The 26850-nt window shown below is 36.9% G+C and overlaps 1 protein-coding gene across 6 annotated transcripts in view; it reads left to right on the top strand.

The window, feature by feature from the left end:
* The window catches only part of CDH8 (cadherin 8), a 361920-nt gene that overhangs the window by 148352 nt on the left and 186718 nt on the right, over nt 1-26850 (top strand). For 5 of the 6 annotated variants that reach the window (XM_053906508.1, XM_019455739.2, XM_019455741.2 and 2 more), the window contains one exon: nt 8648-8767. The exons of the other annotated variant lie outside the window; for it this stretch is intronic. In XM_053906508.1, the coding sequence (XP_053762483.1) occupies nt 8648-8767 (120 nt within the window). The remainder of the gene's footprint in view (nt 1-8647; nt 8768-26850) is intronic. 6 annotated transcript variants of the gene reach the window in all.

The raw sequence follows: 26850 nt of genomic DNA, 5'->3' as shown, positions 1-26850 counted from the left end.
TAAGACTATGAAGTAGTCATATCATAAAAATGATACTCCCATTTTTAAATTAGGAAACTGAGTCTCCTAGATGTAAAAGAACAATCCTGGCTGCAGGAGAGTGACAAGTCATTGATAGAGAATGTGACCTCAGTCCAATAATAAGAGGATGTGAGCAAAACTTCTGACACTATAATTGTAGCATATGCCTGTGTTCCACGACATCGTGCTGATGCCTTCTAGAAATAAATTTTACAAAGATTTGCAGTTTCCTGTTACGGTGAAACCCTGTGAAAACATTGCTAAAATAATCGTCAAACCCTCTCGGGACAGAAATTCTGACTGCTGCACATTCTTTTGCCCTCCACGTCTAACTCAGAGCTCAGCATACAGCACCTACCATGCAAATAGCCTTTGTGTGAGGGAATGAATGAGTTCATATACTAAAATATAATGAAGGAAGCTTCCACCGACTGCAACCCTGACACATTGTAGAAGGTACCCACAGAGCCCCTGGTAGCATAATTTTGCAAGGTCAGGATGGAAGTAGCTGCCAGTCTAAAGCATAAATGATGATAGTTTACTTCTTAGGTATTTGTAGGATTTCATTCCATAGGTAACAGATTAGCGAAGGCTTGATAGCTGGGAATAGGCAGCCTAAGAAAAGAAAGCATACTTTTTTGTCCCATTGTACTATAAGAGTCATTCTGATTCTGAAAGAGTTTATTTATGCACACAGAACCGTAAAACAGACAGCTTATTAGTTTTCACAACCAGGCTTCCAATCGTCCTCATTATCTGTTTGCAAAAGCAGTGGGTAGGCCACCGTTCTGGCGCTGTTTGTGAGAAACACGGAAGGTACTTTTCTCCTGTGCATAGTAAACATGGCTGAGACTTTACAGTTACACATTTTCGTCCAATATTTTTCACTTCTCTCACCCAATGCACATTACAGATGTTCGCGGGAATGATGCATGGGTGGATACGAGACATCTGTGTGCTTGAATGCGTTTCCTGAAGTGTTTAATTGTTCCAGAAAGTTTTGAGCTCATTTTATAAACACAATGTTGAGTGTGTATGGATGTTGCATTAAGTTACAAAACTGTTTATACCTCTAAATGCTCCAGAATAAAATATGGAAATGGAATTTTATTTCCCCAGTTTATGTCCCAAATCATAGAGCCAGAGAAATGACAGGATGCATTTCGGTGCTGTCCATCCGCCTGACTGCAGTTAAGAATCTGTCCCTGTTCCCATAATAAAATCAATTTGGAGCATATAGTATCTGGCAGCAACATTTTACTACAGGCTGAGAGTTGGCACGTGAGAAGAACACCCAGTGAGCAATGGTTAGACCTTTGCAAAAGATGATAGAGGAGGAAGTGACTGTTCAGGATTTCATTGTGTGGTGTATGTCTTAAAGACCGTTTTCTGAAATGAAATGGCAAACCCGTGCTGCCCTTGCCTCCTGTTTAATTGGCTCTTATAAATTGCAAGATGGATCACCAAAAAAGAAGAAAAGGGTTTGATCTTCTCTTCTCACCCTGACTGTAACTTCCCTAGTTTAACCAGTGGTTGTTCAGAGCAGAACTTCCTAGAAGGAAGTAAAATCTGTCTTCTTGCTTCCAGGTGGCACATCTCACTATTTATTTCCCTCAGAGCTTGGTTGAGAAAGAATTTTCCATGTGTAGGGTTAAAAAAAACAAGCCATAAATTTTACTGATCCATGTTAATCCTCCTCATCCTCCAAAGATCCCCTAAGGCGGCCCTTGGAGGTTTGGATATTTGGCATATGTCTTCTATAATTAAATAGCAAAACTGGGGGGAAAAAAAAGCTCCTGGTAGGATTTAGGCCATCTTCGCACTGGGAGGATTTGCTTGAGGCCCTTCAGGAGAAAGTAATGTTGAAGACTATGGTGTCAGTTGGAGGGACGTGAAGAAAACTGCATCGGCTGCCTGCATTTACTCTCAGCTTTTCTGTAAGCATATTAGGTCTGGGTTCTCTTGTAACTTGGGGGGTGGGAGGAACAAAATAAACAATGAAAAACGCTCTAGAATTACACAGCCATCATGCACAGAGGTATCCCAAAGCACATTTCCATAAAAGTGAAAAAATAATGGATTTGGCATCACACGTTTAAAACATCCAGGGCCGATGCTTCAGCTTCTAGTAAGGGATAATTTAAACGTCAACAAGTTACACAGGCCTTAAGAAATTATTGCTCTGCTATTCAACAACAACCAAAAAACGTTGCCATGGCAACACCTGTGCCTCACTACCTCTTGTATTGCCTAGTACTTGGGAGAATTAACAAGGAGGATGAGGGAAGATGGGCTGAGGGTTTCATTTTATTAAAATAACCAATGCCTGCTGCATCATTGCTGTGACCCGTTAGGCCTCTGATCTTCGGAATGTGTGAATGTTTAAGGAAGACGTTTTCAGATGATAACGCGGGGCACTCTATCCATGGACTTTACGTACTGAGCTTGCATCTGGGTAGCCAGAAGGTCAAAGCAAAAGTTTGGAGATGGTAGCAGGAAGGCCAGGAACATACACCTTTCTGAATTTCAGTAATTGCAGGGGTTCTGCTGCTTTATTTTCCCACCTGCTATCAGAACGCTTATTCTCTGAAAATGGATTGCAAATGACTCTTTGCAAATGGGGTTTATGTTCTTCTCATCATAAGAGTTTTCGCTTTTCCAGTGTGCGCGTTTTCACGCTGCACCAAACCTTTGTTTTCCTGCTCAGGGTGTCAGCACCAGCATTTTTCTTTCTGAATAATGTGCAGAATTGGTGTGCTGACTTGCTCATAAAAAAGTATAGTCTAGCTAACAGAGCTGCACTACCCAAACCCAACATCTTATTTTCCCGAAGGCCTTTCATCTTAGTTTGTCAGCAAACTGGAACCTCTAACCTGACAGTGTAAAATTTTTGATGGTTAATTTTGCTTGTAGTGTTTGCTGTCATTATAGGGGGAAGACTTGTGGGCCCTGCTGCTAACGGGAGGGAACTTTCAGGTGTGGCAGGAGGCAAATGATACCGTGAGCCTTCTGTTAATTAAAATCCAAGTGCATGTTGGCAAATATCACTTATACAAGAAACTAAATGCAGAAAAATGGGCTTATTAAAAGCAGAATGCACCTTGGAATTGACGTATTCATACTTGAATTGATACAGCAGGATGCATTGTGGTGACAGGGATCATTTTTGTTGACAACAGCTGGAAATACAACGGCTATATTATTATAATTAGGATCGGCATCAAGTTGGATTATAATAGGGGCTTTCTTGGAGAAATGGCACAGTGTCAAATTTATAGTCACCAGCTAAATGAGTCTCTTGTATCCTCGACAAAGGGACAGAAACAGTTCCAAATGAAAACACAAACAGAGAATCCTGTTGTTATATTTCCTGGGTATTACGCAGGGTCCTATTTATCACACACCAACACTTGCCGCTTTGAAGAAACATTATCCTGCAAGGTTTACACTTTTCAATTTGCCTCTGTGGTCTGCATTCTGCATGCATTTCCATGGAGAAGCCGACACCACAGCTTGACTAGAAATCTTTTCTGCTGCAAGATTAACCTCAAAGCATCCATTTTCCCCCCTCTGGGTAATCACTTGACAAATGCATCCACAAAACCTCTACACACATCTATTCCAGTGTACAGGTGCATCAACAGTCTTGAATCACTATTAGGAGAAATATTATCCTTGACGGGAAGTAGAGCTGCCTTTTCATTTCCAGATGTCTAAAGTTGAAGGATGTGGATTTCCCGGGAAGCCAGGCATCAGGCAGAAATATCATGGATGAGGATGTGGGTAAAATCTTGCCTTAGCTACGTCGCATTGCTCGGGACAGTAGTTCATCTTCAAAAGAGTATGGGATTTGCATGGGCCGAGAGATAGGGCATTGATTTGAATGCCACCCATTCACATAACAGTGAGAAACTTGTGCTGATGATGTGCCCACTGCCTGGCCCTTGTGCTTGCTACATCCAAACACAGTTTACTTTTGAGTCCACAGCAGTTTTATACTACAGAGGAAACTGACGTGAGATAAACTAGATGGGAGCAAGTGAGATGGAGTGAGTGTGTATGTATATTTTCTAAGTTAGTTTCTTATTAAGGGCATGAACATATTGTTACATTTGGGAAAGTCTTTCTGTGTTTTCCCCTCAAATTTAAGGAAATATACTACTATTAATTAGGCACAACACTTAGAAATGACAGCACCCACCACCACTTAAAATGATAAAAGATGAGTTTGTTTTTCAGTCTCTCATGCACATACACATAATGTACATATAATAACAGTGACAGCAAGGTCTCAGAAATATAAAATGTCAATGACTCTTCATTACTGTTTGCATAACTTATTACATTTAATTATCTTAACAAGCCTAGGCCATAGCAGTTATTTTACCTTCCTTTTTGCAGATTAAGAAATCAAAGCTTAGAAAAGTTTTGTTTCTTTGGCCAAGGACACAGGACTCCTAGAAGTTGAACATGGGTATAAAACAAGTGTTCCGGTTCAACATAGTATGACTCCAAATTTATCTTCTTAGTCTCTTTTCTCTACTTAATATCATCCCATTTGATTCTCTCACAGAACTTTAAGGTGTGCAGAATGAAAAATGATTGTCTTCAGATATGCAAAAAACTAAATCACAGAACATGGAAATTATGGAAATCTGGTCCCTTCCTCCTGCCTCAGTGTTTGGTAATGTGATGGGACAATAAAAGAACATCAGGTTACAGTAATCAATGAAAACAAATAGAATCATCATCAGTCTGGCATTAGTGAAGTTCCCAGGAAAGATCCCTAAATTCCATTTAAGGAAAAATCATCTCCGTGGGCCTTTATGCACTATGAATGGATTAAAAAAACCTTCAATATATAAACAAATCTGAGTGAGAATTCTTCAGAATAATCATGATAGAAATTAATGTTTCTTTGTAGGGGAGTGAAGTCAAATTATAAAAAAGTCCAGGACCCACTACAGTCATTCTGAACAATGACTTTACTTAAGAGTTGCCTGAGAAGACTTTTAAAAATACTCCACCACCATCCCCATATTGCCATGCCATAGATCTGAAAGGTACCCCAAAGATCTAAATGTTTTTCAACCCAGATTCTAAAATGTAGGCAGAGTTGGTGCTCATAGGCTTAGCCTGTGGTCATTTCTGTGCTCAGCGTCTATATAGATTATTTAGTGTGACTCACAATAATTCTGATGTGTATTGTAGATTTGAGATTGGTGGGTGAGGCAGGTTAAATGATTTGCCCAAAGAGACGAGTAATTGTTTCAGCGTAGTTTGGAAGTATCCCATCTGCAAAACCGTGACCCACATACTTCTCCACCCAAACACACCCACTGCACACATATATGCAGTGATTCTGTCATTGTTCACAAATGTGTTTGATTGATTGATTTTTCTGCATAAAGGTGTTTCTCAATTTAAGTCACCTACTAGCAGGTAATTTTAGTGATGATAGGAATTTTTGACTATTTGTTCACTTCTTTGTTTCCTGTGCCTAGGCAGTGGTTAGAACAGAATTAGCTTAACATCATATTTGAGTTCATTTTTCTCAAACAATGATAATGTGTTACTTCATAATGGTGGGGGGGAGCATTTCTCCTAAAAAAAAAAAAATAAGACAACTCAACAAAGCAAAACAAACAATTATTTCACAGTCTTCTGCTTGGAAGAGTTCACCCTTTCTTATGAATCTCTGGACTATTAGCTCTCAGTAACTCCTGAGTCTTTTTCTTGCTATTCATTCTTTTTTTTTTTTCTTTAACTTTTTCCGAACTATTCTTAGACTTAGAGAAAAGGGACAGAAAGAGTTCTGCATACCCCTCACTCAGTTTACCCTCATTTGAACATCTTATGGAAACTTAGTACAAGGGTGAAATCAAGAAAATGAGCATCAAGATCCATATTTATTGTTAATGTTTTATCACCCCCCTAACTGGACTACTGCTGTAACCGCATATCTAGTCTGATCTCCTAATCTTGTATATCGCTTGCTCCAGTTAAATCTGGGGGCACTAATCCAGGAGAACAGCATAGGATTGGTCTCTCACTGAAATACCTTCTCTGTTTCCTACAGGAAGAGCCAATACTCCCCATCTGGGCACTCAAATGACCTCTGCATTTTGCACTCCAGCTTGCCTCTCCAAAGTTAGCTTGATGACTGATTTTTCCAATCAGATCTCCTCCTAAAATGTATTTATTTCGCTTTCTTCCTCTTACCTGGAAGGTTTTTCCTCCATTTCTTTTCCATCCCACACAATATTCAAATAACTACAAATATTGTACTTTCACGTGCTCATCTTTACCAGCTAGTTGATGAGTTATTTTCGAAAGTGAGTCTTATTTTTTTCTTTGATATTGTTCCCAGTGTCTGATGGAATGTATTACAAGACCAACATGAGGTGTTTTTTTTTTTTTTTATCACTGTAGATTTTGTAGCACCTCTGAATCATAATGCTGAGTAGAAATTCCAATTTTACAGGACTATCAACCGCTCAATGAATAGTATTACTACATTTTCATGTATAGTGACCGTAATTCAAAACCCTTAATAACATTTTGATTGGCAAGATCTTGCAAAAGCTCTATCCTATTTCAGTAAACATGGAGGTATGCTACTCAGATCCGCCCTTCAAATTGAAACATTCTTCCCCCATGCTGCTTGAGAGTGTTGATGACTGGCATCTCAGAGCTGAAGGTCATCCAGCTGAAGAGAGCTGCATGACCCAAGACCAAGCCTCCATTATCAGAGGGGTTCCCACATCCAATAACTGGACAGTGCTGGAGTCTAAAGGTCTGGCCCCATTTCCTCAATGACCATGTCAGGTATAGAGTAGCCACTGGAGTCTGTGAGTGCATCACAGACCAAGGGCTGGTTCCACCCAATATTGTCCTGTTCATTTCCCCACAGGTATCAGTTGAAGAGAACTCCCTGGTAAAAATTCTGCAATTAGGAGCATCTGGGTGGCTCAGTCAGTTGAGCGGCCAACTTCAGCTCGTGCTGTGATCTCACAGCTTGTGAGTTTGAGCCCCGCATTGGGCTCTATGCTGACAGCTCAGAGGCTGGAGCCTGCCTCGGATTCTGTGTCTCCCTCTCTCTCTGCTCCTAACCCACTCGCATTCTGTCTCTGTCTCTCTCAAAAGTAAATAAACATTAAAAAAAATTCTGCCATTAATCTGAGAGTCTACTTGCTAGGGAGCTTCTCTGTGACACTTAGATACCATTTGTCGTTAAATCATCAGATGATTTATTCATTTGCCCATTCATTCAATTATCAGTGTTTGATAATTACAGTAAAACCTTGGTTGGCAAGCATAATTCCCTTCCAGAACCATTCTTGTAATCCAAAGCACTTGTATATCAAAGCAAATTTCAAGAACCATTGGCTCAGTTGTGATCATGTGAAATTCAGCATCACACACTTCTTGTATTGCAAGACATTGTTCATTAATCGAGTTAAAATTTATTAGAAATGTTTGCTCGTCTTGTGGAACACTCACAGAACAAGTTACTTACCATCCAGGGTTTTACTGTATTATGTGTCCGACCCTTACTGGATTAAGGACATTGACCCTGTCCTCACAGAACTTGAAGCCTGTCACCACACCAGACATCTCCAATTGCTCCCAGTTTTAGCAGTTTCCAGAATTTCACACAGTCTTTCAGACTACTTTGCCTTTACTTATGCTTGACTTATTGCTTGGAATTCCTTCCCTGCCATTCTCATGATTAAACTCTACCTGTCTTTAATAATGTAAGTCAAATGCAACGTCTCACAGAAAGCTGTCCTGTCCCTGCCCGCCCTTTCTGTGGAGTGAGAGTTCCAGACATGGTGCTATTGCATTCAGCTGAATTTTTATGTGTGTGTGCACCAGTCCCCTCTTCTTCCCTTCCACCACCAAACTGTATACTCCTTCAGTGTAGATCTTATCTTAGTATCTTTACTTCATATCAGGCAAGCTGTATGTGCTCAATTGCTGAAGGAATGAGTGAATAACACAAAGAAAATGAATCCGAAAAAAAAAAAAAAAGTTTTGATTCTATTATCCATAAGGCGTAATTACCTAAACATGCTAATTAATTGGTGGTTCCAATCTAATTTTATATTGTAAAGAATTAGATAAAATGAATGAAATATTCCTCTGATATTTCTGTGCAGTTTTTCTAGCAGCCATTTTATTCAGGTGTCTTCAGTTTAGTTTTGCAAAACTTAAATGTTACATGTGATATGATTAATTTTGTGTTTCATGTTTCTTTGATATTTTTCCTTTCCATATCCTCCAAGCCCACATGAATCTGATAGGTGTCTTTAAAATGAAAACAAAAAAAGAATCTTAAATAATATTTATTCTAAAAGGGTTATCTTTATATAGTGCTCCAGCCCAGCAGTACTCATTCTTTTAAAAGACTTGGATAGTTTTGAAGTTATGACAGAGTAGTTTTTGAAGAGATTTCTTATTTTCCTTATTCCCACACATGGATTTCTGTATGATATGCTTGGCAAAATTTAGCTCTTGGCAAAGGATAATGTGTTAATTATTATCTTTTCTCTCCCTCTTTTTCTTCTTTTTTCCCTCTTTCTTTCATTCTTCCTTTCTTTCTTTCTTTCTTTCTTTTTTTTAGGTACGTCTGTCACTAATGTAACAGCTACTGATGCTGATGACCCAGTTTATGGAAACAGTGCAAAGTTGGTTTATAGTATCTTGGAAGGGCAGCCTTATTTTTCCATTGAGCCTGAGACAGGTTTGTGGCCTAAATTTTGAATTCTATTTACCATGTTATTGCTTCAGGGAAACACTTTTCTTGGGATTTGGATTATGAAATGTCATGGTTAAGTACTTCACTGCCTGTATCAATAATATTTGAATGTGTTATTCCTGTGCAATGTGTGCTACATGGCAAGCCCAACAATCATTTTGATACTGATTAAAACAAATTGCAGACCCATTATAGAATATCACCTATTTAACAGATGGCCTGGCACCATTTTTCATCCTGGGGGAAAAATGTGTTTATACATCAGGCACACTTAAATATCAGATTTAAGAATAAAGCCAGTTGCTTATTGGCTCTGTGATTCTTTGTGAGTAATACTTACAAATCTTTTTTAAGTTTCAATTCCCCTATCTATAAATTGGGTATGGAATCTATTTAATAGTGTTATAATGAACATCAAATCGGGTAATAAATATCGACCATATAGTGCATGACATGTGGTAATCATCCAATGGGTGGGTATTATTATATTTGCTATTAGGTTGCTTATTTATAAATCAGGATACTGATATCTACCCGTTAGAGATCTTTATGACCTAGTGGTGGTGGTAGTAATAAGAGTATTGCCAGTATTCGACCCAACCAGTATCCTGAATCTGGTGGTACAGATTTTAGAAATCATTAAGTTAGTTTCAACAACAAAACAAAACTTTTATAGTACACTTAAAAATTATTAATAACAGTGTCTTTTGCATGAATTTTTATTCTGTGTCTTGTGGTTTGGTCTGCAAATTTTCCAAATTGACAAATTCAATACATAGCTATGTATAGTATAGGTATAATATATTTTCTCTGATTCATGAGTTTTCAGTATTATTGAGATAAATTTCCATGTCTTACCAGTAAGTCAATTATTAATAAATTAAAAATTTAAAGCCTCTCTTTGCTTTTTTTTTAAACTCAAAGAGTAAAATCCTCATGCATTTAAAAGTGAGAAAAAGTACAATTTATATATAAATAGGTCATGTCTTAAAATTGAATTTAGATTTAGGAACAGGAAGGAACTCTTGTAAAAGACATTAATTAGGGGCATAATTACATACTCTTCCTCAGAGAAGAGAGAAGTCTGTTATAAACTTCATCTCATTTGGGCTCCTTGATGACCCTAGGGGAAGTGTCAGAGAAGGCAGTCAGCTGAAAGAGAGAGAAAAAAAGAGGGAGGGAGGGAGGGAGGAAGGGAGGGAGGGAGAGAGAGAGAAGTCTGGAGATGTCCTGTTGGCCAAAGTCACAGTGACAGAGTTGGGAGTAAAACTGGGACTCATCCCCAGGTCCTTAATTTCAAAACCATCTTTGAACTTTACTTTCCTAGGGAATAATTATGGAACAGAGGCTTCTGTAAAACAAAACTGTGTTGATGGCTTAAGTGGAGTTGAATCGTCTTTTCCTTTGCTCCTTGACTATTTGTCCACTTGGATCATTTTGTTCACCAGGCCCAGCATAATCCAGCAAAAATGTATTCAGCATTCACTGTGTGCCAGACATTGAATTAAATGTAAGGAGAAAAATTCACAAAGGCTAATGTCAGCCTTTGAGTATCACACAATCCATTTTGGAAGACAGATTTTTGCTTTCAACATAAATACAAGGGAGTATGGTGCTAACATTTAAATAATTCATATATCAAGAATAAATTACTATGAGGTATAGATGATAAAAGTCCCCTAGTAAGTCAGAGGATTTGGGTACTTTTAAGTCTCATCGACATCTATTGCCATTTGCTTAATCAAATGTCAGCAACATTTAATATTTACATTTTTACCCAGCATAATGAGTGTCTTTCTCAACATAGATTTATTTTAGCTTTATCGTTTCTAATTTGAAAGATACAAAATTATCTGGTTTTATATTTTAGAAAGTTTATTCAGAACCCATTGTGGGAAATAAAATGGAGAGAACGGATACTTTGAGAATGTATATAGAAGTTGCTTAATCGATATGGGTTGAGTGAAGTTGAGATTTTAAACTAAAACAGACACAATGCAGAAGGAAATAGAGGCTAAATTCAGTAATCAGTAGTCAGCCTAAGTTCTTTTGCTGCAACACAAATATGTACAAGTGAAATATAAACACTTTTGTGTGAATACCTGCATAATTACACTTAGGTGTGTTCAAATGAAAGCAGAGTGTAAGTTGTTCCCATACAAGCTAAAGTTGCTTTGTGAGTCCCTTTCTCTGTGTTTTTAAAAATATTTTTGAAACTGGTATGAATTTTTTTGAGTGTTTGTGGTAGAAAAGGGCATGTTATGCATAAATTGATTAAGAAGACTTTTTAGAACTTTTATGTCAGAAAAATATAGAAAAAAAGGGCAAAGACCATTGAGCATTTGGGCTTTTTATTTTATAAGCAAATGGAAAGTAAATACACTTTCTGGCAACCAAAATATGTGTACCAGTTATGTCCTCTGGAAAAGACATTGAGACAGAATGAGGAGAAGAAGTGGCTTAGTGGGGAAGGGCTATGAAAGATCAAAAAAGCACTGTCTTAGTTCTGGCTGCTATAACAAAATACCTTAAACTAGGTGGCTTATAAGAAACAAATTTATTTCTCACAGTTCTTGAGGCTGGAAGTCTCAGATCAGGATGCCTGCATGGTAGCATTCCAGTGAGGGCCCACTTCAGGTTGCAGGTGGCAGACTTCTTGTATTCTTGTAAAAATAGAGCTAGCTAGCTCCCTCGTCTCTTTGTATATGAGCATTAATACAGTGATCACATTGCCTCTTTTTTTTTTCTTTCTTTTTAGTTTTTTAAATGTTTATTTAGTTTTGAAAGAGGCAGAGGCAGCATGAGCTGGGGAGGGGCAGAGAGAGAGGGAGACACAGAATCCGAAGAAGGCTCCAGGCTCTGAGCTGTTAGCACAGGGCCTGACGTGGCACTTGAACTCACGAACTGTGGGATCATGACCTGAGCTGAAGTTGGCCACTTAACTGACTGAGGCACCTAGGCGCCCCTGATCGCAATGCGTCTTAAAGTCCCTGCCCCCAAATGTCATCACATTGGGGATTACATTTCAACATAAGAATTTTGGGAGGGAGATTAACATCCAGCCCATAAGAGGCCTGAAACAGGATTAGGCAGGGCAGCCCGTCATACTGCAGTGCAGATCTGATACCCATGCAAGTTAAACAGAGAGGAACAGGAAAGGCAGTGCAGATTTGACAGCATCTTGGCCAAACCCATGGGCGTCCCTGGAGCAAAAATGGCTCTTAAAAGAAACCCATAATTTACAAACATGGGTAGGCTTTAATACAGTCTGGCCATGCTCAGTCTTTGGCTCTGATGTGTCTGGGAAGAAGAGTCCTCAACTTGCAAACTAACACTAACCCTCAAGGTGCTTCAGCTGGAAGATGTCAGCTAAGTATACTCTTAGGCAAATTCTTTGTTAAAGAGAAATCCAAGCAGTGGTTCTCTGTGGCTGTCACAACATGTTGCAAACACAAAAGAGTAAATAAATTTACCCTATCAAGTCAGCAAATGTGATGTTTAAAACAGTAATGTGCAGGATTGGATGAGCACTGGGTGTTGTATGGAAACCAATTTGACAATAAATTTAATATATTAAAAAAAATAAAAATAAAAAAATAAAACAGTAATGTGCAGGATTAATATGTGCTTGGTAAATTACTTAGTCAAAACCTAATAGTAAAAGTATTAATAATTACATTTATTGAAAAAAATTGAAGGCTATGTATCAAAACCATTAAGAATGTCCACTAATTTTAGGGGCGCCATAGTGGCTTAGCCAGTTAACCATCTGATTTTGGCTGAGGCCATCTCACAACTCGTGAGTTTGGGCCCTGCGTTGGGCTCTGTGCTGACAGCTCAGAGCCTGGAGCCTGTTTCGGATTCTGTGTCTCCCTCTGTCTCTGCCCCACCCCTACTTTGTGCTAGTGTGCTCTCTATCTCTCTCTCAAAATTAAATAAACAAAAAAAAAAAAAAAAAGAAAAAAAAAGGAATGTTCACTAATTTTGACCTAGAGATCTAAATTCTAGAAAAATAAAGAAATATTCAGGGATGAGCCCAAATTCATTACAAAAGACCTGTATACCCCTACAACTCTCATAGATGCCAACCCTGTACATAGTTGGTCTGTCCATGACTTCAGGAAGAGATGCAAAATAACTGAGACAGAATATGTTGGTTTAAATACCAATACACATTTCTACTGTGGAATTGTTCAGTTCCTTTTTTTTTTTAATGTTTCTGTATTTTTGAGAGAGAGTGTGTGTGTGTGGGGGGGAGGGTGGGTGGCTGGGTGAGTATGAGCAGGGTGAGCAGGGAAGGGGCAGAGAGACAGGGAGACACAGAATCCAAATCAGGCTCCAGGCTCTGAGCTGTCAGCACAGAGCCCTACATGGGGTTTGAACCCATGAACGTTGAGATCGTGACTTTAGCCAAAGTCCAATGCTCATCCAACTGAGCCACCTGGGTGTTCCTTTTTTATTGTTATTATTGTTGTTAAAGAACCAGGATAGTGAAATTTGTATTTTGGTAATAATTTTGAAAAAATTGTTTCTCCTTAATTTAAAAAGAAATTTAAAGACTTAAAATGTTTAGAGCAGTATTTGGTTTAGAATATAATTGACAGAGAGGGACAGAGATATCTCATATATCCTTTGCCCCACAAATGCATAGTCTTGCCCATTACCAGTATCTTTCACCAGCACAGTACACTTTTACCAAGGATAAACCTACATTGACACATAATAATCACTCAAATCCATAGTTTGCCTTCAAGTTTATTTTTGGTATTGTACATTATATAGGTCTAGACAAATATATAAGGATATATATCATTGTAAGGATATATATCAGTATAAGGATATATATTACTGTAATACCATACATATTTTCACTGCCCTAAAAATCCTCTGAGCTCTTTCTGTTCATCCCTCCCCTAATAACCCTTGGCAACTACTGATCTTTTTATTGTGTCCATAGTTTTGCTTCAGAATGTCATATAGAGTATGTAGTTTTCTTTGATTGCCTTCTTTCACTTAGTAATATGCATTTGAGTTTCCACCATGTCTTTTCATGACTTGATCACTCATTTTTAAAAGTTTAGTATTTTTATTTTTTACCATTTAATTTATTTTTTTTAAATTTACATCCAAGTTAGTTAGCATATAGTGCAACAATGATTTCAGGAGTAGAATCCTTAATGCCCCTTACCCATTTAGCTCATCCCCCTCCTACAACCCCTCTAGTAACACTCTGCTTTTCACCATATTTGAGAGCCTGTTATATATTGTCCCCCTCCCTGTTTTTATTTTATTTTTGCTTTCCTTCCCTTATGTTCATCTGTTTTGTATCTTAAAGGCCTCAGATGAGTGAAGTTATATGATATTTGTCTTTCTCTGACTAATTTTGCTTAGCATAATACCCTCCAGTTCCATCTCCTGTTGGATTGGTAAGTTGCAAATGGCAAGATTTCATTATTTTTGATTGCCATTGATCACTCATTTTTTTAAGAGTTAAATAATATTCCTTCTCTGGGTAGATCACAGTGTATTTATCCATTCATTGGCTCTCAGACTTCTGAGTCCTTCCATGTTTTGCAAATTATGAATTAAGCTGCTTTAAACATCGATGTGCAGGTTTTCATGATGATGTAAGCTTTCAACTCCTTGGAGTAAATACCACAGAGTGCAATTGCAGAATTGTCTGGTGAGAGTATATTTAATTTTGTAAGAAACCTCCACATTGTCTCCTAAAGTGTCTGTACCATTTTGCATTCCAGCCAGTATGAGTGCAAGTTCCTGTTGCTGCCATTTCCTCACCTAAATTTGATATTGCCAGTGTTCCAGATTTGGGCCATTATAATAGATGTGTAGTGGTATTTCATTACTTTAATTTACATTTCCCTGAAGACATGTGATGTGGTAAATCTTTTTGTAAGTGTATTTGACACCTCTATGTGTTCTTTTGGTGTCTGTTAAGGTCTTTGACATATATTTTGAAATTTTTAAATTAAAAAAAAATTTTTTAACGTTTATTTATTTTTGAGACAGAGAAAGAGAGAGAGCATGAACGGGGGGAGGGTCAGAGAGAGAGGGAGACACAGAATCTGAAAGAGGCTCCAGGCTCTGAGCTGTCAGCACAGAGCCCGACACGGAGCTTGAACTCACAGACCTGAGATCATGACCGGAGCGGAAGTCAGACGCCCAACTGACTGAGCCACCCAGGCACCCCCATCTTTGACATATATTTTTAAAAGCTAGTCCCTTTGTTTTCTTATTGTTTAGTTTTAAGAGTTATTTGTGTATTTTAGATAGCAGTCCTTTATCAGATATGTTTTTTGCAAACATATCCAAATTTGTGACTTGCTTTTCATTCAGTGAAATACAGTACCTTTTACAGACCAGGGATTTTAAGTTTTAATGAAGTCTAGCTTACCACTTCTTTCTTGGTTTGTGCCTCTGGTGTTATATCTAAAAAGTCATGGTCGGGGCACCTGGGTGGCTCAGTCGGTTAAGCGTCCGACTTCGGCTCAGGTCATGATCTCACGGTTCATGAGTTCAAGCCCCGCGTCAGGCTCTGTGCTGATGGCTCAGAGCCTGGAGCCTGTTTCAGATTCTGTGTCTCCCTCTCTCTCTGACCCTCCCCCGTTCATGCTCTGTCTCTCTCTGTCTCAAAAATAAATAAACGTTAAAAAAAAAAAAAAGTCATGGTCATATGCAAGGTCATCTAGATTTTCTCCTATTGTCTAGGAGTTTTATAGTTTTGTGTTTTACATTTAGGACTGTGATCCATTTTGAGTTAATATTTGTGAAGGGTGTAAGGTCTGTATTTGGATTCTGTTTTGTTTTTGCATGTGGCTATCCAGCATCATTTGTTGAAGAGATTATCTCTGCTCCACTGCATTGCCTTTGCTCCTTTGTCAAAGTTCAGTTGATGTTGTTTATGTAATCCCATTATGGGCTTTCTATTCTATTTCGTTGACCTATTTGTCTGTCCTGTCACCTATACCACACTGTCTTGATTACGGCAGCTCTGTGGTAAGTCTTGAAGTCAGGAAGCATCAGTCTTCCTAATTTGTTCTCCCTTACTATTTTGTTGGCTGTTCTGGGTCTTTTACCTCTCTATATAAACTTCAGAATCAGTTTGTTGACATCCATAAAATAATTTGCTGATATTTTGATTAGTATTGCATTGAATCTCTACATCAAGCTGGGAAGAACTGACATCCAGATGTTTCTGAGTCTTTCTGTTGATGAACATGGAATATCTTTCCATTTTTTAGTTATTCTTTTATTTCATTCATTGGAAGTTTGCTGTTTTTCCTCATATAGATCTTGTACATATTTGTTGGGTTTATATTTAAGTACTTTAGTTTTGGGGGGTGCTAACATAAAACATATGGTGTTTTTAATTTCAAATTTATTGTTTTTATATAGGAAAACATTGGCTTTGTATCCTGCAGCCTTGCTCTAGTTTATTATGAGTTCCCGAAGGTTTTGTTGTTTTTATTTCTGTCGATTCTTTTGGACTTTCTGCATAGATGATCATGCCATATGTGAACAATGAACATTTTATGTCTTCTTTCCCAATCTGTGTATCTTTTATTCCTTTCCTTGTCTTATTGTATTAGTAAGGACTTACCAGCATGATGTTGAAAAGAAGTGGTGAGAAGGAACATCCTTGTCTTGGACCTGATTTTAGTAGGAAATCTTCAAGGTTTTCACCTTTATGTATGCTATTAGTTGTAGGGTTTTTGCAGATAGTCTTTACTGAGTTGAAAAGTTCCCTTATGTTCCTATTTTACTAAGAGTTTTAAATCATGAATGAGAGTTAGATTTTGTCAAATACTGTTTCTTCACCTACTGATATGATCATCTGATTGTTCTTTTTTTAATCTGTTGATGTGATAGATTTTATTAATTGATCTTTGGGTATTGACTCAGTTTGGCATATCTTGGATAAATCTCATTTGGCCATGACATATAACTCATACTACTTTGGATTCAATTTATTAATATTTTGCTGAAGATTTTGTATCTATGTTTTTTATAGATATTTGTTTATAGTTATCATTTCTTAGAATGTCATATGAGTTTGATATTAGGGTAGTGGTGGCCTCATAGAATGAATTAAGAAGTATTTCCTCTGCTTCTGTCCTCTGGAAGAGATTGTAGAGAATTACTATAATTTCGTTATTAAGCGTTTAGTAGAATTAGAATAACCCGCAAACGCATCTGGGCCTGTCCTCAGTTCATTTTTATATCAGGATTCTGGCCTTACCAGCAAGACCCAGACTTGTAGCTGTAATCAGTATTGTGACAGTGAGCATCCTCTCAGCAGGCTATGGGACTTGAACATATTTATGAAATTTATAAAGAAGATTTCCCATTGGCAACTGTTATCAAGTTATTGATACTAGAGTATTTTTAATAATAATAAAAAAAAAAAACAGAGCACAGGAGACAAAAAATCCCCTATGTGTCTTATTTTATCCTCACAAGAATGCTAAGAACAGAACTCTGGACTTTGGAAAAGAGAAGTTCTGCTATCCCCTTATTTGTTACATACAACTTAATGGAATTATTTTCTGTTGCCATAACACCTCAATCTCTCTACCTCAGGGAGCACTCCTTCTCTTGTTTCAGGAATAAATTTGAGATTACAGAAAGATTTGCCATTTGTTTCGCTTTTTATATTATTTCAGCTTATAATCAGTAATTATCTTACATATTGATTTTTTTTTTTATATTTTGAAGTTAGTTCTAATGCTAGAATGGGTATGAAGGAATGGAGCTTGCCAGATTTGTTCCTTATACGTCCCTATGCCCAGCAGAATGTATGGCACCTAGAAGTCCTTCAGCAAGGATTTTAAATAGGAAGACAAGGAAAAGAAAAGCAAAGGATGGATGGAATGGGGTAGAAGGCAGGAATGGATTAATAGAAAGAGAAAAGCTTGCTATAACTCATAGAGAAGATGTGTGATAAACCAGGTAGGGAATGCAGCTTGGTTTTTAGTCTATATTCCTTCTATTTGTTCCTATGGTGGGAGTAGCCCTACTGTAACCCCAGATGTAGTTTTGCTGTGGTTGTTGTTGAGATTCACTTAGAGCTAAAATTCATGCCATTTCCAAGTCTCATACCATGTCCTAAGTGTCTAGCCAACACAGTGCTATTCTTGTACTTGCAAAAATGAGCCTTGAGACTGTGATAAACTCTTGCTCAGATTTAATTCAAGATCACATGTTGAGATAGAAAAGGGCCATCACACAAGGAAGGAATGGTTATTAATATATTCTCTTATTCGAGAGGTCACGGTGATAATAATGATAACAACAACAACAACATGCAAAGGAAAGTATTGGTGTGTTTCCAGTTTTCTAGGTGGACAGAGCAATAAGCCAGACTGTAGAGGGAATAATTTCTGTCTCCATGCTACAAATGACAGAATTATATTTCAGAGAGAAAGGTAAAATGCTTTCCACATCTATCAATAAAATTCCCTGTCAAATTATAACAAAAACAGGAAGAATGACAAGAATATAAACCAAAAGTCTTCTTTATTGAACACCTATTATGTTCTTGGCATTGTGCTAAATGGGTTTGCATGCATTATCAAATTTATTTTAATTTATTGCACACAGTATTTTGAGATAGTTTCTCATGCCATCTCAGTTTTACTTATGAGAGAATGGAATGAGGGTTAAAATTGATATTTTTTTACACAAGGAGCTTGAAGAAAGATTCTAAGTCAGTCTGTCTGATATCAGTCTCCAGTTTTTCAACAGTCTCCTATATTCCCATATGACTTCCAAGCAGTGTAGCTGAGCCCTAGGGCTATCATTGGTGTAGAGGAAAGGGACCTATAGAACTTGCAAAGTCCAGATATACTTCATACCTAGACATAGGAGGCAGTTCGGTGTCAAAGAAGATGTAAGCAGTAGTAATTGTAAAATGAATTATCATTTTTTATGAATAGCTTCAAAAGGCTGAAAATAGCTTATTTGTATTCTGTAAGTACCTTCTTTTTTTGTTTTCCCCTTCATGCTACCCTCAATACCATATGTTTGCTTACAACATTGTGAGCAAAGACAGGGAGAAATGTGGCATCTATTTAAAAAGCACCAGTTTAAGGACAGCAGTGAGAAAACAGTTGCAGTCTATCCTAAGTGATTGAAGATGGAAAGTCTAAATGAAATGCAAGGCAAGTGAATGATAAATGCTTAATTATCCACAGAAACCAAGGTAAAGTTGCAGGACAGTTTAAATGTTGCTCTAGGCAAGAAAGAGTGTGAAAAATGACCTGCTTAAAAATAAGCTAACTTAAATCATTGACCTTTTTTTTTGAAACTCAGAACATCGTTCTTCGTTGGATACAAATAACATTTGTCTCAGTAGAACTTGTAAAAAATGCGCTAAGGAAAAAAATACTCTTTGGGAAAAAAAAATCCATGTAATGAATGGTTCTCTTTTAGAAAAATCAAGATAACACATGGAGTCTTTATGAAATGCCTTCATGGAATTGAGTCATTTTTATGCATTCTGAGTCAAAGTGATAAATTGCAAACACACGGGGTCTCTTTTTAAAACATCAGGATTGGGTGGATTATCATTTTCATTGCCAAAGGGACCAGCCAAAGAATGTTCTTAGTGCAGATCTTTGAGAAGAAATATTCAGATAAATTCAGGCAGACCAGCAATGCTAAGATATAAGTGAGAATGTCTTTGTAATTCACATCAATCAATATTTACTGTCAACACTCTGATAGGTCATGTTCTGGGCATCAAGAGTGCAATGTTGTGTATGGTAAATCCTAAAAAGAGATGTATATCGACAACTTCAGTGGTGTGATAACATAGAACACGTGCCAGAATTCATGATACAGGGATGGAGCAAAATGCCACCTAAGCAAACGGTAGAAAGAGAAGAACAAGGGAACCTTTTAAAAGGCTGTGTTCTGAGAAAATGGTGGCACTTTAACCAGTGATTAATAGGGTAAACTGTTAAATAAAGCCTTACAGCAAGAGGAAATCAAAGGTATATGTGGTCACGGGAAAAAAAAAATTGGATACTGAGAAATTAAATAGTTTTCACTTAGAGGTATCAGAAGTTTTTTTTGTTTTTGTTTTGTTTTTCCCTTAAGAGATTGTTCTGTATGAAATAAATTTATACCAGAATTTAAAAATCCAAGCTCCCACTAATTTTCTGCATGATTTTGCACGAGTACCATCACCTCTTGGGACTAAATATCCAATATTAAAAAACACCGATATCATTGCCATTTCCAGCATCCATAATATTGGGGTTAAGGAAGCACATATTCCATACTTTGCTTTTGATCTCTGCAAACTGAGAGTTCCTTTAATATTATTAATTTTTATTTTTATTGAATCAAGAAAAATGAGTTTGGGTAGGATATCTCCAGTTACAGCAACCCCAAGATTTTGTTTGCGTTAATGGTAGATAGAAAAGTATTTCTGCAATGTTAAATACAAGACACCCATTTCTATTGAAACTACTGGATTTGGAGTGGAAAGTTTGAAAGGTAAGAATGCCATGGAAATGAGGAAGGTGGCATTTCCAATTGCCTAAGGAAGTTATATCATAGGGGATAAAAATCCTTTCCTACATGCTGGCCAAAAGCTGAGGCATCTCCACCTATCACACAGCTGACTTGCTTTTAAAAATTACAGAATACTCTACATCAGGTCTTCCTATGAAGTGGGTAGCTAGTAATGGGGAAGGGATGGGGATGGCTTCTTATATAACATGTGGAGTCTCTTTTAAGTCTCCTGGAAGGAAGGACAGGGGCTCTCCATGAAGAAGTCAGGCTTGAAGTCAATAGACAGGAGGATTTGGAAGGGAGCCAAAGAGTAATTTTCTCACCTGTGAGGATATCCTCCTGTTGTATTCTTCATCCTATTTGTGTTTCCTTAATAGTGAAGTTCATCGATTTCTATAATTTTACAGGAAAGAATACAAGCAGAGAGACATACTTTTCAAACATAATGGCGCACGCATGCGTGTGCGTGCGCACACACACACACACACACACACACAGTCACACATATGTTCAGAGCAACTAAACAGGGGAGGAAAGTATCAGTGTGTGAGTTTGCTTGTTTTAGGCCAAATGGGAAGATAGAGAAAAACAGTTGCCTTTTTTATGTTGCTTATATTTCGGGTAGAAGAGCCAGCAGTGGATATTGAGTAAAAATCATAGGCATTAACAAACTATGTGCCAGTGTCTTTATTTCTTATTTAATTCATATATCATGTAAAGTAGCTATTTTAAGATAAATTCTTAGAAGATGAGGATTATGAGGATCTTTGAGGTTTAATGATACGACAAAGTCAAACAGGTAACAAGTGTTTGGTACATATAGATCACAATAAATATTTGTGGAACTAATGAATGAATGAATAATTTAATGAATGAGTAATGAGAATCTAAAGCATGTAATTCTACCTGTACCTAAGTCTAAACTCCACTGTGTTGATGATAATGATGACAAAATTTAATTTTAAATATCTAATAGATCATTATCCTAATCTACTCAACGTTTATAGATAGTATTCCCAACAAATTCTACCCCTCCCCAGTTTTGCTGATGATTAAATCCTCATATCCCCAATGAGCATGACAGCTGTCTGCATGCACACACTAACTTAACAATCATTTATTTTCTTGCTTGGAATCTCCTATGGGAGGTGAAGTAGGTTGAGTAAGTTTTGTGGTCAGATTAATTGCTTTATGATTACTAAAAACAATGTCTCTACCCCAAGAACATAGAATAATTAAATATATTTGGGTAAATAAAAATAGTGTCACACCTTTGGACAAACACTTTTTAAGTCCAGAGGGAGCTGTCCAGTGCTGACTGTAACTGAGGTTGAAAAGATGAATTTTTAGAGAAACCAAGGTCTTTAGATGTGCACAGTGAACAGAAAGACTATGAACCACCCAGACTCCTCAACTGTCACACTGGGGTGCTTTGGGATGGATTTAAGTGGAAGCAAAAGCAAATACTTATTCACAATGACATCCATTCAACCTGAGCAGACCAGCTAGGATCAAGGATTTTTTCCAGCTTACTATGTATCATGTCCCTGCAGAATTAAACTGTAATTTCTATCTCTATGGTGATATTCTTTCTCTCCTTTGAAATATAGCTTTGAGTTTTATTTGGACTAGTTCAAAATGACTTCATGAAGAAGGACAAAACTGTATTTGCATTGATTTTATAGGAAAACATGGTTTATCTAAGAATGTCAAAGATTAATCAGTATCCAAGATACGTACATTTTGACAACTCTTACATCAAAAATGCATATGTATAATATCTGGTGTTTTTTGTGTTAGTATAGCAGGTTTTATATAGTTGGAGGATATAATTCTACCCTCCATCCTTTAGGTCTAACTCCATAACCCAACATTTAAGATTACCTAAAATTATACTAAACATATCATGGAAGTTCAATAATTGTTTTTAAATATTGTGGTAAGTCTGACTTTAGATATACCTCCCCCAAAAAGAATTATCTAATGTTCGAATTTCCTTGTCTGGAAAACAGAGTTAAACATCATAAAATTTTGTCTATGACTGTATATGTAATTATTGGAAGCTCAGAGAGGGGATTAGTTAATATTGGACACCTCTCTCACTTAAGGTAAAAGTAGTCTCTGTGATAGGTTCTGATGTGTGAATAGGAATTCACTAAGTGGCTGTAGGAGGAGAAATGCACAAATACTTCATCTGTTTCCTTGTAAGTCATATTCCAGAAACATCTCTGTGAAATTATTTCCTCTGGGCTAAAACATGAAATATCATAATTTTTTTTAAGAAAGAGAGTTAAAAAAGGAAAAATTTCTTTTTTTTCCACTACATGAAGTTTATTGTCAAATTGGTTTCCATACAACACCCAGTGCTCATCCCAAAAGGTGCCCTCCTCAATACCCATCACCCACCCTCCCCTCCCTCCCACCCCCCATCAACCCTCAGTTTGTTCTTAGTTTTATTTAAGAGTCTCCTATTCTTTGGCTCTCTTCCACTCTAACCTCTTTTTTTTTTTTTTCCTTCCCCTCCCCCGTGGGTCTCTGTTAAGTTTCTCAGGATCCACCTAAGAGTGAAACCATATAGTATCTGTCTTTCTCTGTATGGTTTATTTCACTTAGCATAACACTCTCCAGTTCCATCCATGTTGCTACAAAGGGCCATATTTCATTCTTTCTCATTGCCACGTAGTACTCCATTGTGTATATAAACCACAATTTCTTTATCCGATCATCAGTTGATGGACATCTAGGCTCCTTCCATAATTTGGCTATTGTTGAGAGTGCTGCTATAAACATTGGGGTACAAGTGTCCCTATGCATCAGTACTCCTGTATCCCTTGGGTAAATTCCTAGCAGTGCTATTGCTGGGTCATAGGGTAGGTCTATTTTTAATTTTTTGAGGAACCTCCACACTGTTTTCCAGAGTGGCTGCACCAATTTGCATTCCCACCAACAGTGCAAGAGGGTTCCCGTTTCTCCACATCCTCTCCAGCATCTATAGTCTCCTGATTTCTTCATTTTGGCCACTCTGACTGGTGTGAGGTGATATCTGAGTGTGGTTTTGATTTGTATTTCCCTGATGAGGAACGATGTTGAGCATCTTTTCATGTGCCTGTTGGCCATCCAGATGTCTTCTTTAGAGAAGTGCCTATTCATGTTTTCTGCCCATTTCTTCACTGGGTTATTTATTTTTTGGGTGTGGAGTTTGGTGAGCTCTTTATAGATTTTGGATACTAGCCCAAAAAAGGAAGAATTTCAGCCGTAAGTGTGGGGATCTTGTCTAATACTCACCATACACCCTAGTGCCTGGCACTTTGCCTGTCTCATGAGAGTTGTTCAAGAACATACGATAAATCAACCAGTAAACATAGACAACAAAGTCAACGATGAGCGTGCCTAGAAAATGGTCATCTTCAGAAGGATTTGGGTATGGTCAACTTTAGATCACAGGATGTTGGCGGTTTGAAAAATGGAAACTTTTAAGAAGCTTATATCTTTGTGCTCTGTTCTCATATTTAACATATATCAGCATCTAATCATCTGATTATTTAAGAACAGAAGGTATGACATTGCTGATAATAGACTAGAGACACAAGGATGTGCCCACATTTCAGGTCATTTGTATCTCTTCTTCCAGAAGCAGGGGCCTTTAACTCATTACAGTAGCATATAACTCTGGACATTATAGTCTGTTCAGAAAATCAAAAGAAGGTACCACTTATTGATTATCTAGTATATGCCATTTGTCATCGTTGTCTTAGTAACCATGTGCAGTGGGTGCTATGATCCTCACTTTACATAAAGAAAATAAAAGCTCTGGGCAAATTGATTTCTGGAAGATACCCAGGTAGTAAAAGAGCTGATTTCCCTACCTCATCTGTCTGATTTCAAGCTCTGTTACATTAGGCTTTCTGTCTCTTAACAGAGAGGATTGAGGTTGCGGGGTGGGGTGAGGGATGGTAAAAAGCAAATGTAATCAGAAAAAAAAGAAAAAGGAAAAGAAGAAAGAGATTGTAAACTATTTAATGCCCTCTGTTAGATTAACATTTATTTTAAATTCAGTAAATAAATATTTATTGATTACCTCCACTTTCAGGGACAAAATGATGGATGAGGTAGACATGGCCCTGACTTCATGGAGCTTATGGAACAACTAGAGAGATGTCAACATAAATAATTACATTATAAATACATCAATTGGATATTTCTTATTTATTGTCCGAAATGTCATGAAAAAAAACTTGTAAGGGAATGAGATAATTGATTTATTGTTGTTGTTGTTGTTGTTGTAGTAATTTGAAAGATTGGGCTGAATTTCATGAAAGGAGAGTGGAAAAAACATTTTGGATAATGAGAATAATTGGTTTAGATGAATATGAATATGGATGGTACTAGAATATTGGATAAGGAAGTCTAAAATAGAGATACTTACAAATATTAATTAGTCTCAAGAGAATGTCTTTCTTTAAAAAAAAAAAAAATACCAGGAGGACTTTCTACTTGGGGTGAAACCCTGATTCAGAAGGAATTTTGAGTATCAGGACTGGTCTTTGTCCCCTTCTAGTTAGAACATTTTGTGGTTATAATTTGGAAATAAATGGATATTTCTACTAGGTTTAATCAACATTTATAGAATAAACAGATTTTTCAAATTTGTATGTGCCTGGTACTGTGCTTAGATCAAGTGAAAGAGACAGTAGTTTTGACTTCCCATAGGTAGGGACTAAGGAACATGTGGCTATATAAAAATAAAGCAAAAATAATCTTTTTTTAATGGTTTAAGAGTTAGACTAGAGTCACTTCACAATTTGTGATTATGTATAATTTTCCATTCAAAATCTTATATGTGATTGTTTTATTACAAGGTAGGATGTTATATATGACCACAAGGAGCAGAAATATGGAATTCAGTAAATTAGTAATCTTAGTGTTCATAAGGTTAACAGGGTTGAACTGGTTGGTAAATGTAAACATAGCCATAATTAGATAGATCTATCTATCTATATATCTGGAGAGTTTCTTTAAAAGTAGTTTCCATGAGCGGTAAAATTTTATTGTGTGTGACAGAGTACTATTAGAACTTTCTTTTCCGTCCCATTAACTTTAATAATGTTGCTGTGGTATTATCTATCTTAACAGTTACCTTTGCACTCTGACACCTGTGGATCTCTTAAAGACAGGAATTGAGATTGCCTAATTTTGCTATTTAATAACAAATCCATTCATGGACTATAAATGGAACTGATAATAATGACTGTATTTACATGATGAAACAAAATGCAAATTGGGTTCCCTTGCTCTTATTCTCAGCAGTGTATAGATTAGCAATCCCGTACACAAATAGTAATAACAGAAAAAAACTTAGTATGTAGCAGACCTTGGATAGTAAGAGCTAGAACATTAAGCAGTTGAAGGAGTTGGGGGTCACTCACTGGTCCTCAGTTCCTTTTTTTTTTTTTTTTTTTTTTGCTAAAATGAGGTCAAGGAAAGAAGTAGTCCCATAAATTTCTCATAAGAACTTATCAGAACTTAAGGAACTTCTATGCTATAACTTCAGTCAAGTCATTTATGTTTAGATGACTCCACATCAAAGTAGCAATCTTAGAAGAATGACCTTCTAATAACTTCAGAAAGTCATATTTTAAAAAATCTTTTTTTCCTTTTGAGGAAATGGTCTGAACAGGATTTGTTAATAATTGAGTAACAAGAAAATGTTTAGAAATGTAGTACTGGTTGTGTGCTTTTTCTCACTATGTGTATACATATCTGTAGTTACTTTATGATAATCAGAAGGAAGCAGCCTCACCACCATGTTCCATTTTCTTTCCATCAGGTATATCACATTGCAGCAATAAAATATTAGAATTGTCACAATAGAATCTATTCTGAGATGACATCATTTTATATTTAAAAATAGATACAGGGGAAAACACATTTGAAAACAGCATTTGTCTTATTTACATTTCATATGAACTCTAAAGTAATGTGCCTCCTACACTCTGGAAAATAGTTATTGAAGGCTGTCATCTAAAGTAACTGAAAAATATGCTGAAAGGAAGCCAAAAGACAAACAAGAGCTCTGTGTTACATATAAACATTTATTTATAACAGAGATAAATCTCTGAATGGTCACTGTGTTTAAGATTTGAGGTGGTGACGATCTAGTTTAGAATTCCAAGGGAGACAATATAGTGCATGAAGTTCTGAATGTGGACTTTGGAGTCAGAGTTAGATTCAACTTCTGTCTCCCACATTTACTACTTTACGACCATCACTAAGATATTTCACAACCTCAAGATCCTATTCTTTATGTCTTAAGGGTGGATGATCAAAGCTACATTTAGAGCTCTTAAAAGATTCTGAGATAATATTTTTCGTGTGCACAGCAAATAATATCCGTTGAGCTCTTCAAGTTCCCTGACTTGACGTATTTAGAATTTTCAGACGTGTGTTAACCCAAATACTTCCCCCTTGAATCTTGCATTTACCAATATTGGGTTACACCAAGTAAAAATTTTTGGTAACATAGGCTATTG

Source organism: Panthera pardus, unplaced genomic scaffold (genome assembly GCF_024362965.1).
Source record: "Panthera pardus isolate Hobbes unplaced genomic scaffold, ASM2436296v1 HiC_scaffold_19, whole genome shotgun sequence".
NCBI classification, from domain to species: Eukaryota; Metazoa; Chordata; class Mammalia; order Carnivora; family Felidae; genus Panthera; species Panthera pardus.
The sequence above is the reverse complement of the archived record's forward strand: the minus strand, read 5'-3'. Positions and strand labels throughout refer to the sequence as shown.